The 14,616-nt window shown below is 43.8% G+C and overlaps 1 protein-coding gene and 1 pseudogene across 4 annotated transcripts in view; both read right to left on the bottom strand.

The window, feature by feature from the left end:
- The window catches only part of LOC144524673 (centrosome and spindle pole associated protein 1-like), a 33,534-nt gene extending 22,402 nt beyond the window's left edge, over nucleotides 1-11,132 (bottom strand). For all 4 annotated transcript variants that reach the window (XM_078261095.1, XM_078261097.1, XM_078261098.1 and 1 more), the window contains exons 1-6: nucleotides 11,024-11,132; nucleotides 9,806-9,932; nucleotides 7,012-7,084; nucleotides 6,667-6,770; nucleotides 2,988-3,053; nucleotides 86-396 (exon numbers count right to left, since the gene is read on the bottom strand). In XM_078261095.1, the coding sequence (XP_078117221.1) occupies nucleotides 86-396; nucleotides 2,988-3,053; nucleotides 6,667-6,770; nucleotides 7,012-7,084; nucleotides 9,806-9,904 (653 nt within the window). In that variant the 5' untranslated portion in view covers nucleotides 9,905-9,932; nucleotides 11,024-11,132. The remainder of the gene's footprint in view (nucleotides 1-85; nucleotides 397-2,987; nucleotides 3,054-6,666; nucleotides 6,771-7,011; nucleotides 7,085-9,805; nucleotides 9,933-11,023) is intronic.
- The window catches only part of LOC144524276 (uncharacterized), a 4,894-nt pseudogene continuing 1,229 nt past the window's right edge, over nucleotides 10,952-14,616 (bottom strand).

Genomic DNA, 14,616 nt, shown 5'->3' with positions numbered 1-14,616 from the left:
GGACAGAAAATGAGACAACAAACAACAAGTCAGCTATTTTATGAGATGCATATTGAACATACATACATACATTAATAAAACGTACCTGCCAGAAGTACTATTGGATGGTCTATTCTCATAATTGGCCTCAGCGCCTATATGTCTGGGTCTTCTTCCTTCCATCAGCTCCAGCTCCAGCTCCTCCTCCTCTGAGTCCACTAGTTTCCCCAGCCGGTCCCAGTGCCCGGGGAGGACTGACGACTGCTCCGCGTCCTCCTCGGGGCGGAGGGTCTTCACCTCGGCGTGGCGCGAAGCCCTGTGCAACCCCCTACTCTCCTCCGTTAGAGTGGCGGCATCCCTCCGTGAGGGGGGGCGCTGTTTCGGAAAACCACCTGCCTGGTTTTCAAGCAGGTGTTGCTGAAGGGAAAGGCGAGTGTAGGAGCAAAATGTTATCAGCTATCAATAGGTCCTCATTGATCACGGGGCTGTGCAATTAATCAAATTTTGGTCGCGATTATGGCTCCTAACGATAGGGCTGGGTATGGTTAAAAAATATTCAATACCGGTACCAATACCGTGACTCGGACACCGAGTCCTTAACGATACTTTCTCCCCCCCCCCCCGATACCAATTTTATAAAACAAAAAGAAATTACAACGTAACACATTACGGCACAAATCTTTTTATTTATTATTCAGCTCCTAATACTTATAATTGAATTTGGTACCCAGCCCTACCCAACGATCACAAAGACAATGTGATCGAGAAAAAGGATTATTTTGCACGTTGCATTTTGCGAGTAAACTCTTATTTTGTCTCGAAGGCTAAGCTCACTCAGCGACTCCTCAGTTTGTGGTATCTGGTGGCATTTCAAAATCAGCGCGAGTTAGAGCTGCGCAACATATCGTTTTTTTATTATTATCGTCATCGCGATATCAACTGGCGCACTATACGTATCGCAAAAGGCTGCGACATGTCGCGAAAGACATTTTTTTGTGTCAGCTGAAAGAACATATCAGTAGAAAACTGCACTTTAAAATGTTAGTCGTTCTTTTTTTAAGTTGGTGCCTTTTTAGGTTTAATTCATTGTTCAGTTTGTTCGATAAAAGAATGTAATAAAAAGGATTTCCTTCGGTTTGTTTCAAAATCAACATGCAATTTGTTGTATTTTAGAAGAATACTGAACGCGGCAGAATGCAGACCCGAGTACATTTTAATAGTAAGTAATATCGTTATCGTTCACGCTCGCGCATATTTTCCTAATATGGTGCAGCCCTAGCGCGAGTGAAGATGGCGGAGGGAGAGAAGCAGCGTTTGGTGAGCATTCATTTTAAGTTCAGTACATGCAACATCTTTCCAAAAGTCAATGAGTTTAATATCGACCAAAATAATTGAGATTATGATTTTCTTTTCCATAATCAAGCAGCCTAATTGATGCATAAATGCTTAGTTGAGTACAATCCAAACCACAACTTATTTTGTTTGATATAAATCTGTGGTTCCCAACCTTTTATGTCCGACATACCCCCAGAGCTACTGTATGTCAGGTGAACTCAAGTACCCTTTCATTAACGCCACCCGTGATGCTCCAAATGTTGGCTATTCATTTAAGTTGATTTGAAAACTTTATTTAATTATTGAAGATATAGAGGTGGATATACAGTAACGGCGTTTCTCCATTACATGGTACCTGCTCGACTCGCCTCTACTTTTTTGGTTTTCCATTACGAAAAAAAGTCCCTGGTACCTGCCAACAGGTACTTTTTTTAGTATCGCCTCCATCGAGGTTCCAAGCGAGCTGAGGCGATACCAAAAGGTGACGTGAAAACCTGCAGACTGCTGATTGGTCGGAGAGAAGCGTCACTAATCACTGCGTCATCATTGCTAGCGACAGACGGGGGGTGTCCTGAACAGACCCGCCATTTTTAAATAGTTTAGCCAGCGGCGTTTTTTTTTTGTTGCCTCCAGCTTCTTTTGAAACTAAATGTGTCTTCTGGCTGTGGCAACAGCCACATGCAGAGAGACGTTCTGTCTGTGTGTGTGTGTGTGTGTGTGTGTGTGTGTGTCGCGTTAGGTCACGGCAGTTTCCTGCGGCGTCGCTATGACGACCAGCCACGCTCACCTCGCGCATGAGGCGGTACAAAATCTGCAATGGAAAAAGGAGGACGGGGCACCGCGGTCGAGTTGAGTCGAGCCGAGTAGAGTCGAACAGGTACCATGTAACGGAAAAACGCCGTAACTGTGGATGTCACAATATTTGTTTTTTTTCCAAACAACTGGGACTATCAATGTTTGAATTTGTGCTACTTCCACTTGGACTGGCAGAAGCCGGATGATTCAATGGTTTATCCATTCATTTGAGCTATTATTTCAACCATTTCTATATTACTTTTAGCCAAATATTTCAACTTCTCTGCTCGCTTTGTAACTAGTTTTCACTCTGTGACACTTTGAGTCACATAGTGTTCAGGTGTTATAGCTGACTGCTGTATTTTTGTAATCAAATTGTAATTTCCTTCTTTCTCTCTTTTTTTTTTTTTTCTTCCCCAAATGAGTTGAGCTACTGCACTCTCTTTCCATGTATCCATTGAAAACTGCAGAAGTACCCCCTGGGGAGTACATGTACCCCTAGTTGGGAATCAATCTGTTTTACAATGTACCTTGACTGTATTATGGGAAATAAACACAGGCCCTTTGGATCTTTTGTTGAATCTTTATCTATGAAGAATGGAGGGGAAAGTTTGCACAAGGTTTCGGCTTCACCTACTCTGTTCAAATTGCTCTTCCGTAGATTTTGGCAGCCATCCAGTAATAAGGAGGACGCTCAGTTATCTTTGTTAATAAAAATAAAAAGAATTTGCTAGTAAAACAGTCATGGTTTATAGTTAAATGTGTGATATGTCAGCAACAGAGTCAGATTTGTGTAAAAACATAATTACCCTGTCCAGTCAAAGACATGATTTTCAAATCACCTGACATCATGAAGTCATTAAAAGAGACACATTTACCTTGATAGATTTCCTGTTATTGAGGTGAATTAATGGTCCCAGCTCTGCATGGTCAAAGTGCTTTTTCTGTAACATAAAATGCTACTATTATGATTTCAACATTGTGAATTTTACCCTTCCTACAACAGATTCAACAAAAAAAAAAAAAAAACGGTGCTGACCTGAGGATCAAGCTAACGCTGAAATCTAAAGCTAAAAACAATTGTAAATATATTGTGTTTCTATACTGTATTTTTATTCCGTGACACTTTGTGATTAACAGCATATCCAGAACAGGGAGAGGAGTTGATGCCAGGTTTCCATATTAAATGACATCATGCAGTAGATGCCCACTTGAAGTCAAACGCCTGGTAACACAACTTGGTCCTGTGATATTTTCAGTCTGTAAACATTGCTGAGGATACCTGAACACTGCAGGGATCATGGGATACTGAGAGCTTCTGAGGATACACCCATTGTGTCCTAAAGTACTGAAAGAAAAAAAGGTTTCTGCATTTCATGACCTCATTTGGAGGGGTCTGGATCACAGCACAGGTCTGTGTTTCAGCTCTTGTAACACTCTGGGGAAGTGATATCTACGTTAAGCATCGTTTCCACCAAGCAGTCCGGTTCGGTGCAGTTTGTTGCACAATAGAACGGTTATTTTTGCGTTTGCATTGTCAAAAAGGTTGCGGACGGTACCAATAGAACCGCTCCATTCCGTCCCGTTTCTTCGTTACCCCTCTGCTGAGGTACCTAGCACACTGGTCCGATACTAAAAAGGCGGAGCTAGAAACACAGCTGTCGGCAATTGGTGCAGACGTTCCTCTGTCCCGTCGGTGAAGAGGAAATACTCCTTCGTGATCCATCACATGCCATGTTTTCGATGTTTGAGTGGCTCCCCTCAAGGCGCAGACTCCGCTGTCAAGGCTGTAAGACCCAGAGGAGGAAGGGGACCTTTGTCCCCAGGGCTGTCCAGCTCCTAAACTCCCCACTATCTCCCCAAATCTTTGGACTGCACTACAACACTACAGTCGTAGACTGATGACTGATGCACTCATCCCATCCCCCTTCCTTCTTTTTATATACACTACTATTTATTTATTCTACTGATGATGTACTGTATGTGGTGGAATATGCTGCTCTTTGTGTCATTTAATTGGCCCCCTAAGGATGAATAAAGTGATTTGAATTGAAAATACAGCAAGAGATGGATGGAGCACTGAGGAATAAAAAGGTTTTTCAGCACATGGCTGTCCACAGCTCTTACCATCCGGTAACAACCCCGCCTACATTTAAGAGTACTGTCAGGGTTTCTTCAGGTTTCATAAAGTCAGTTTTAAGACTTTTTTTAAGACCATTATGAATGGAATTTAAGACCTATATCACAACATTAAAACGGAGCTGTTGTGTGGGTCTGGCCTAGGCAGTGTGGAGGTAGAGCTGGGGCCGTGGCTGGAGCCGCCAGATACTCGGCAGAGCTAACTGGCTGATGGGGGTAGATGTTTCTCACTCTTTGCATGAGAGACTACAGCTCCTGTACACCCAACGTTACCGGTTTCATTCCTTTCTTGCATAAGAAGCAGTAGGCTTCAAATACCTCGTTAGCAACTGGCTTTAACCAAGCCCTAAATTCAGATTTTTTTTTTTTTTTTTTGAGCCAAGTATTGCTAAACGTGCACTTCCCCATAGCTGAAGAATGAAATCCGTGGCACAATCCGAAAGAGACTTGCGCCAATAACACGAAATGTGATTGGCTGCGATATAAGTTGCGTGTTGGTCTCATTTGTAGTCGTAATATAGTGAGTAAATATTTGGACTAGCTAAAGAAAGAACACCACCACCCCAGAATATAAAAACATCCTAAAGCGCATTTCAATGAGCATTAGAGGTTATTAGAGTAGAGCGCTACATGGATGTAGGAAAATAAAGACCTAGAATACAATACTGCAGCGAATTTTAAACTTTTTAAGGCCTAAGATTTAGAAACGTAAGACTTTTTAAGAGGTGGAAAGACAAAACTGATCTAGTGTTAGGGACGTGTCTGTACGAGTTCCCTACGGTTCTTAAAGCTCCCATATTATGCTTTTCAGGTTCATAATTGTATTAATAAGGTTGTACCAGAACAGGTTTACATGGTTTAATTTTCAAAAAACACCATATTTTTGTTGTACTGCACCGCTCTCTCTCACTGCTGCAGATCCTCTTTTCAGCTGGTCTCTGTTTTAGCTACAGAGTGAGACCTCTTTTCTTCTTCGGTACTATCTTTGATTGCACTCGCACATGCGCAGTAGCTCAGATGTAGATCATGTCAGCTAGCTAGCTCCATAGACAGTAAAAGAAAGGCTGTTTCTCCAACTTCGGTCAGTTACAAGGCAGGATTAGCTGGGAGACTTCTAAATGAGGGCGCACATGTAAGTAGTTCTTTTGTAGATTATGGTGAATTTGTGTGTGTTGTAGCAGTGCTTTGCTATTGAGAACGAGGTAGCATGCTAACGCTACGAGCTAACGGTTGCGGTTAGCCAGCTCGTTTCGGCTTGTGACGTCACAAGCCGTGCCGATTTTGACCAGCTCACCCGGAGACTGAAGGCAGGACACATTCAGAAACCGTATCTCACTCAAAACAGCATGGATGTTTTTTTTTTTTTTACAAAGTTTGTATGCGTGTGAGACACAAAAGAACACCCCAAATCCCAGAAAGTGTTTTTTTCATAATATGGGCACTTTAAGGTACTATGCCCAAAGTGTATGATGGAAACGCAGCTTTATAGTAAAAGTGAGCTAAATTTAAAACTAGAACATATTAGAAAACATTGACAGATGTAGAACAAAGCCTGAACTGAGCTTCCAGCATGTCTGCAACAGCCAAACACACTAGGGATGCACCGACTCCAGGATTCGGCCGAATATTGGGCTTTTTGACGGGGATCGGTTTCTGCCGAACCTTGGAATTTGTTTCCACCGAATCGAACCCTACTTGCACTACACGGGAAGGTGTTTACAAGTGAAAATGTAACTCGTGAGCAAAAAAAAAAAAAAACGCCGCCCGGCAGCACCCCCCAGCCAAAAGAAGGACCCCAAACAACACGCGGCATCGCCGCTGCCAAAACACCTGCGCACGAAACACCCGAAAGAATACAAGCCGCGCATGAAGGAATCCACAGACAGCAGCCAAAATGCAGCAACTTCGGGTACGGCAAAGGAAGGACAGTCGCAGCTAAAAACTGGCGTTAACCAGACAGTGCCTCTACCGGGCTCTCAGCTGTTCTCTCGGCAACATGAGGCTCCCTACAGCGGGAGCGGAGTGACTGAACGGCCGGCTGCTGCTCGTTAGCTAACGTTAGCTACTTTCTAATTTCACCCCCCCCCCCAACATGCCTTCATCGTACACTGGTTAGCGAAAATTTGCCAAACAAAATTGACACTCATCTGGCGATAGCGACGTGCTTTCCTACGATGTGAAAAGAGCGCGTGAATTCAACATTAAGTTGTTACATTTAACTATTTTAGAGGCTGTGGACCTTTTTTTACTTCATTAATGCGTTTACTGTCTTTATGGACTGAGGATGGGAGTAGGATTCGGCATTTGGTTTTGGATTCGGCCGAATCTTAACCAGTGGATTCGGCTGAACCCTAAAAATCTGGATTCGGTGCATCCCTAAAACACGCACGAGTAAACAGGTAAGTGTGCGACAGTCACCTGAGCCATGTAGCGCCTGTAGTCCATCCGGAGCTCGTGCTGCAGCCTCTGTTTCTTCCTCTCGTATTCGACGCCGAGCGGTAGACCCACAGTGCAACTCTCCTCTGACAAAAACGCATCCATCAATTTTTAATAGAGACACGAGGGGAAGAGCTTCGTGCCAAAACAAGTCAAACAAGACAACTACCACTTTAAAAGAAACAACATATCTACTCTGACAAACATAGCTCACATGACGACAAGACACATTGTGGGCTACTGTTAACGATAGACTATTAGGATCAACTTTTTTTGAAAACAATCATCAAGAGTTTAAAGGAGGGGGAAAGTGGTTATGAACTGTACCTTTGCCCTGAGCTATAGACTTGGGAGGGATGTTCTCCTTAACGGTGGACCCATAGGCTCTGTGGGGTTTTGCCTGTCAGTCAAAAATAGGAGGATTAGATTAGATTCAACTTTCTCATTGTGCAGAGTACAAGTACAAAGACAACGAAATGCGGTTTGCGTCCAACCAGAAGTGCAAAAAGAGCAGAACAGTGCAATGTGATAAAGTATAGACAGGACAAGAAATATAGTACGGTGTAAGAAAGGCGAAGCACTGCTACTTCTGCTACTTGGGCGGAGTGATTTGCTCGCAGCACCTGAGAAGCGCCGTGGTGAGGAGCAGAGAGTAGCAGTGCTGCGCCTTTCTGAGAATATAGTTCCCAGTATGTACACGGTTAGAAGATGCCCGTGTCTCATGTGAGGTAGTTATTTGTACGCGCTGCGACTATACAAATCACAACATGTAAATAGGAACATGTTGGCGTTATTTTGTCACTTATTGGGAGCAGTAGGCTAGATGGAGCCGGTTACCTCCAGGATCTGTGCTAAGCGAGGCTACCGGTGGGGGCGTCAGACAGAGTTACAACACGCACGGAGATGAGAAGGGTACGTATGGACTTATCTAACTCTGGGGGTTACGGTGAATAAGCTAAAGTCCCAATAAGTCGGCGTGTTCCTTTAAGGCTTGTTGCAGTGGAGTGTTTTGGCACCGGCACGATGGAGGTGGTTTTAAAGCACGCGGGGACAGCTGCCTGGGCTAGTGACAGATTAAATATGTCAGTCCAAACCTCAGTCAACTGCACAGCACAGGCCCTGAGTACGCGTCCAGGGCTACCATCAGGACCAGCAGCCTTAAGGCCCTGACACACTCATGGCGGCTTGTTCAGAATACGATCTCATATCGTACAAAAATAGTTCACAGAAACGTGTTTCTGAAAACATTTTAAGCGAGAAATAGGCCTTGCAGTTTCTGAATCTGTCTTCATTTCAGATCAACAAAAGGTCAGTTTAACAGATTTTGAGCGGCTCATCCGCTCCCCATTTCCGGGCGAGTCCCGGCTGCCCTGTCTCCAGACTGAACATGTTGGGTCGGCCCAAATGAAGGGGACACACCGAACAGACTCGAGTCGCCGACCTCGCCGGACGGTCCGATTATCGGGCTGGTGTGTCTCCTCCATTAGTCCTGCTCAGTGCCACACACACACACACACACACACACACACACACACACAGGTGGTGGAGAGTGTGAGGGGCTGGTGATCTGCAGAGACCACAGCCTTGATGTCCCCATCAAAGTGGCCATAGAAGTGGTTCAGCTCATCAGGCAAGGAGGTGTGATCTGAATGCGATGTCTCGTGCCTTCAGCAGGAGTCTGACCTCACTGTTCGTCCATGGCTTCTGATTAGGGAAAGTAGTAATCCGTTCGAGGGTGGTGACACTGTTTATGCTCGAGTTGATACAGTCCAGAACGGAGGAGGCATATGAATCAATGTCCGTGTCAGCTCCTTCTGGCCTCACTTTGACTGTCCTTACTGTTGGTTTCACACGTTTGATATGAGTGCTGAATACTTGGGCAGTAGAAACAATGAGAGGTGATCTGAGTGTCCTAGATGGGGGAGGGGAGCAGCTTTGTATGCATCAACCATGTTTGTGTGGACTTGGTCTGAAGTCACGCATTAAAAGATATCCGCAATAAGATGGCGGTAAATAGGTCGTCCCCGTGCTCCGTTCATAACTTTACGTTTCCAAACAAATACTAAAATACTTTCCATCATTTACAATTAAAAACTTTTGCATCCCCATGAAATGAAGTGATTGAAGCCGTATGTACTTTTTAATCAAGGTAGCCCAAGGTTTAATTTAAGACTTTTTTTAAGACCTTAGAACGAAATTTAAAACCAACTTCATGAACATACTAAAACAAATTTGTAGGATATATATATATATATATATATATCAGAAAGGATTTTAGGCTATAAAAATAATTGTTTACCAAGTACTTGAACTTAATACAACATTTTATCGTAGTACTCCATACATCCATGCTTTGCGACGAAAACAATGAAGGAGTTATTAATCTTATGAAAGGACGTTACATGTGTTAGACCTTTGTGAGCGAAATGTAAGACTATTTCTACAGAAATTAAGGACTTTTAAGACCTTCTTTTTCGAATATCATATTTAAGACTCTGCTGGTACCCTGTTTTATTTACTTTTACCATGTTGTGTTCATCACAGGATGCACCTTAGGGGGGATTAAACCAAATTCAATATGCATCCGAAATTTAACAAATGAATATAATCCACTCCATTCCAGACAGAATACCAGCTGAGATCAGTTGCATTGTTTTTTTAATCAGCGCAGCAGTTTTCAGATTACATTATGTGTTTACATCATTGCAAAAGGGTTCTCGACTGTTTTAGAAAGACGTGGCTGATCTTTAATGCAATATCTACATTGCCCATTATCAGCAACCATTCATCCAATGTTCCAAAGGCACATTCTGTTTACTAATCTGATATTATTTTAAAAGGCTAACTGAGAAAACACTGGAGAACCCTTTTGGAATTATGTAAACACATAATGTAATCTGAAAACTGCTGCCCTGGTTAAAAAAAATCAATGCAACTGATCTCAGCTGGTATTCTGTTCTAAGTGACCCCAAACTTTTGATCGGTAGTGTGTGTGTGTGTGTGTGTATATATATATATATATATATATATATATATATATATATATATATATATATATATATATAAAAAGTGGTTATTTATTGCAGATCAATTTATAACCTAAGCCATCATTCCAACACACCTTTATTTCCATGTAAGGAGGGTCTTGTTCTAAACTGGCTATATCCTCAGCCATTCTCGCCTTCCGCTCCCTGATGAAGTTCTCCAGCTCGTCATCCATCTCCTTTTGGCAAAGTCATACAACCCAACTGAGAACAAAAAAATGCAGCGTTCGGCATAAAAATAACGCATAAAACCCTGAAAAATTACAAAAACTCAAAATTGACACTTTTAATTAGTGAAGATAACAACTAATACTGAATAGTAGGGCTGGGCAATATATTAATATTATATCGATATTCTGATATCAGACTAGATATCGTCTTAGATTTTGGATATCGTAATATGACATAAGTGTTGTCTTTTACTGGTTTTAAAGGCTGCATTACAGTAGAGTGATGTACTTTTCTGAACTTACCAGACTGTTCTAGCTGTTCTGTTATTTGCCCACTTAGACATTATGTCCACATTACTGATGATTAGTTATCTAAAATCTAAGTGTGAAGATATTTTGTTAAAGCACCGATTGTTAACCCTAGAATATCGCTGCAATATCGAGGTATTTGGTCAAGAATATCCTGATATCTGATTTTCTCCCTATCGCCCATCCCCATTTAATAGGCCTAACAACCATTTGAAAAGAGGGGTTTTAACTATGTGCTATGGCGGACCAAATGTATACAGGGTTCAAATCCAAAGACTACAGCTATTGATTTAACTACGTTATATTAGTTTTCTAGCTAGCCTAACCCTTTCAACACTGTCTTATGTGCCATTAAAGTTTGTTTTTAGTGGGCGAAATAGTGGTCACATGCACCTGAAGGGCAAGTCGGTAACATTACTGTCTCTTTAATTTTTCGTTGTCAGGCAACCACAATGAACACGATAGCGTCAGATTCCCAAATAACATTTACCCTCTTAACGGTATTAGCTTAGCGGCTATCGTCATAAACACAACTATACAATTATTAGTAGTATAAAAAGACTAACGTTAATACGTTTACCACGTTGTATGGAATAAAGGTTATTTTGTTAGTTTAAAGTAACCTATAACGTTACCTTACGTTAGTTAGCTTGTTAGCTTTAACCAATGGAAAGGCAAACCCAAAGTAAAGCCAATAAGAACGACGCAAAAATTTGGAAAGCTAACCTCAGCTAATGACTAACGTCAGCTCCTCGTCCAGCTAGCGTTCGCTTTCTAAGGTAAATGTTATTCTCGTTAGTACTAAACAAAACCTACCATTGAACGATGTTTGAATATGACGTTACCGCCGGATAAGGCAATGTTTGCTAGCTGGCAAATGTTGGCGGCAGCTTGGTCGTCTGCTTTGAGCCCAACATCACAAGCAAGTCTCTCATAATAGAGCACTAGCTAACGTTACTTCCGGTTTTTAAATGTCAAAGTAAAACCCCATGTGAGAAATCCAGCTGCACTGTCCCCTTGGGCCCACCATTGATATTGTTATATCTCAGCTGGTTATGCAATTCTGAAACTCTGAAAGCGTTTGGCGTGCCTCATAGTCCTCTACTTAATGTGCTTTTCATGTTTGTTTTGCTTTGTGCTTTGGCAATGTTGTTATTTCTGACATGCATGCCAATAAAGCAATTGGAATTGAATTGATATGAGAGAGCGAGGGATCAACAGTCTTCTAATCTCCCGATCTGATATTTAGATTTTTTAAATGAAAAAATATATTTGTTTGACAGGGAAGCTATGTGCAAACAGGAATATATATATATATATATATATATATATATATTATAGATCATAAATATGTCGCTTATTGCATTTACACCTTCATTGTGACATGTACATGGGCAATACTGTGTCATGATACGATCATATGACAACCTACCTTATGATTCCATTCCCATCCCTACATCAGTACTACTTTGCTAAAACTTTGTTGCCCCATTGCTGTGTTAATTAAATTACCACAAAGTTATAAAGTACGCATCTATATAGGCAAGGATGTCATTTTTCACTTGGGTATAGTTATTCTTTTTGACTCTAATATGGTTCTAAAGCATTTAACACACTGATACACGTCTCATGCAATTGAAATTTCCTACCTGGCGGAATAGACAACCAAAGCAGGTCACAAGAGCAGCTCACTTGCATTTGCAAAATTACACCACTATTTGAAAGTTAGAAATTATCTGCCGCAGATCTTTAGTTGCTTAATGTGTTGCTGTGGTTAATGGAATTTACCCAGGAATGTTGTTCTGTAAAGCCCAATCTTTTAACGACACATTGTATGCTCTTACTTTGAAGGCAAAGTGATATACTTCCTGTCTTTACTTTCTCTAACTTGACATGTCGTGGCTCAGCTGTGTGGCACCTCAGCTCAGTTTACTGAGAGCTGCACCAATGCTCACGCCCATTTCCCCCCCCAGACCCCATCCACTTTTGGGGAACACATGTTGCATTCATGTCCTTTGAACAACCTGTCAAAGCCTTTTGCAAACACACTATTCTGTTGTGTGTGTGTGTGTGTGTGTGTGTGTGTGTGTGTGTGTGTGTGTGTGTTTCAAAAACTTAGTTCTTAACATACACCTCTGGTGCAACTCAGACACATCATCAGTGATGTATCCTGGGTTCATTGGGTGTTTCGGGTCTCACAACATCGTACACCCTCGCCCAGGCGATGAGCTTGTATGATCCACGGATTGCCCCGCATGATCCACAGCCATCTTGACACCTTTTCGGCGGCTTCCATGATGTTCTTGACGGCTTTTCTGATGTGCAGTCCCTTCACGCCAAGCATCTTGAGGGCCCTGATGAGTGACTGGCCAACGAATCCTCTGTACCCGACCTCGATGGGATTGCACTGGGTCCTCCACCACCTGCTTCGGCATTCGTCTGCCAGCTCCTCGTACTTGTCCCTCTTCCTCTCAAAAGCCTCCTCCATCCATGAACAGTCAACTCCAGCAGGACCACTTGCCTTGTTGTTTCGGACACCAGGACATTGTCTGGACTGAGCGTGGTCACTGCGACGTTTTCTGGGAATTTGAGCTGTCTCCCTAGGTCGACCTTCAGCTGCCAGTCCCGTGCTGTTGCGAGCAGCCCCCCTGATTGATTCAGGCGCTGGTGTGGCTTCTCCCCGGCTTTAACAAAGGCGATGTTCTGTCTTGCCGGTTGCTGGTGTCTACTGCAAGCGACCCCGGTGCTGATGACCTCTGCAATGACCCTCAGCACTTGGTCGTGGCGCCAACGGTAGTGCCCATCTCCCAGTGCTCTTGGGCAACAGCTCAATATGTGCTCCAATGAACCTCCTCTCTGGCAGAGTGGGCACAGTGGTGTGTCTGCCAAGCCCCAGCTTAAGAGGTTGGATGGACTGGACTGGGGAGGACGTCATAGACAGACTGAACCAGGAATCTGTCTGGTGTGGCTCAGACTTAAACAATTCTGTCCATGGTATCTTCCAGTCTGCCGCCTGCTCCCATCGGGTCCATGCCCCCTGCTGCCGCATCCCTACTGTCCTACTGCAGCAGGCTTCTTCCACTCCAGCTCATACCTCATCTTGGATCCGCCTTTCCTTTCCCTGGGCCTTGTTGAAGCGAGGTCTTGGATTGCTCCCGAGTCCTGCCCGTCCAGATGCCACTGCCCCCACCAGCTCACTGTGTCTTCGGCCTTCCACTTTCTGCCGGTTCTGACCTCTATGCCTGCCAAGGAGACCTTAATGTCACTGGAGTCTCTGTACAGTAGCACCTCTCTTGCTCGGGTTACCGTAAACTCTTCCATCAGACTGCTGAAGGACAGTTTCAGCTTGTTCTTCCTCCCGTACAAGGCAATGTCACTGAGGCTTCGACTATCCACTTCCGCAGGGAACAGCTGACTTTCCTCTCGAAGCATTCAACGATGGTAATTGGCCAGAGCAGTCGGGGCAGGATGCCGTGCTGGTAGATCCAGGCTTTATATTTACCTGGCAGTCCTGGCTTGTCCACAGCCGTCAGCCAGGTATCCAACTGGTTGGTGGTTGTCTGGAGTGCTGCGGTGTCCTTCAGGGTGCAGTCGTAGATCTTGCCCAGACTCTTGACTGGCTTTTGACTTGACTGGCTTTAAGTCCATCCGGGCCCAGTTGATGAGCTGCTCGAGCCCTTGGAGGATCCATCTGCACCCCGGAACCGATGTGGTCACCGTCAGATAAATGCTCTGATGGGGGCCTGCCGTATGCCTGACTTGGTGAGTGGGCCTCTGCACTCCACCTCTGCTGACTTCACCAGCATATTCATCGCCAAGGCAAACAACATCACGGAAATAGTGCATCCAGTCATAATGCCCTTCTCAAGCTGATAAAATGCATGTTTCCTCTCCAGAGGTGACTCTCAAAGTGAAAGAATTGTAATAGTCCAGTATGAGGTTCTTGATCTTGTCTGGAAAGTGGTATCGGTCAAGTGAGGTTTCCACCAGCCTATGCAGGATTTACCAGTAGGGGTTGGCGAGATTCCCTTTGCCTTCACGTGCCTCACGTAACAGCTGGGTGACAACTCCTGTATGCTCGACGCATCCTGGCATCTTTGGGACTCCCCACTTCTGCACAGAGGTGTCGATGTACGCGTTCCTCAGACGGAACTCCCGTCAGGCGTCGGGCAAGAATACTAAAGAATATTTTGCCCTCGACACTGAGGAGCAAGATGACTCTTAACTGCTCGATGGAGCTTGAGCTCTCCTCCTTCAGAATCCAGACGCCCTCTGCGTGTCGCAACTGCTGTGCCACTTTCCCCCCCCCTCTCCAATGTCCTTGATGAGTTTCCATAACCTCTTCAAGAGTCTGTGGCACCTCTTACAGACGACGTACAGCAGCCTTGACGAATAATTTAAATAAATAA

Source organism: Sander vitreus, chromosome 10 (genome assembly GCF_031162955.1).
Source record: "Sander vitreus isolate 19-12246 chromosome 10, sanVit1, whole genome shotgun sequence".
NCBI classification, from domain to species: domain Eukaryota; kingdom Metazoa; phylum Chordata; class Actinopteri; order Perciformes; family Percidae; genus Sander; species Sander vitreus.
This window is presented reverse-complemented; position numbering and strand designations above follow the sequence as displayed.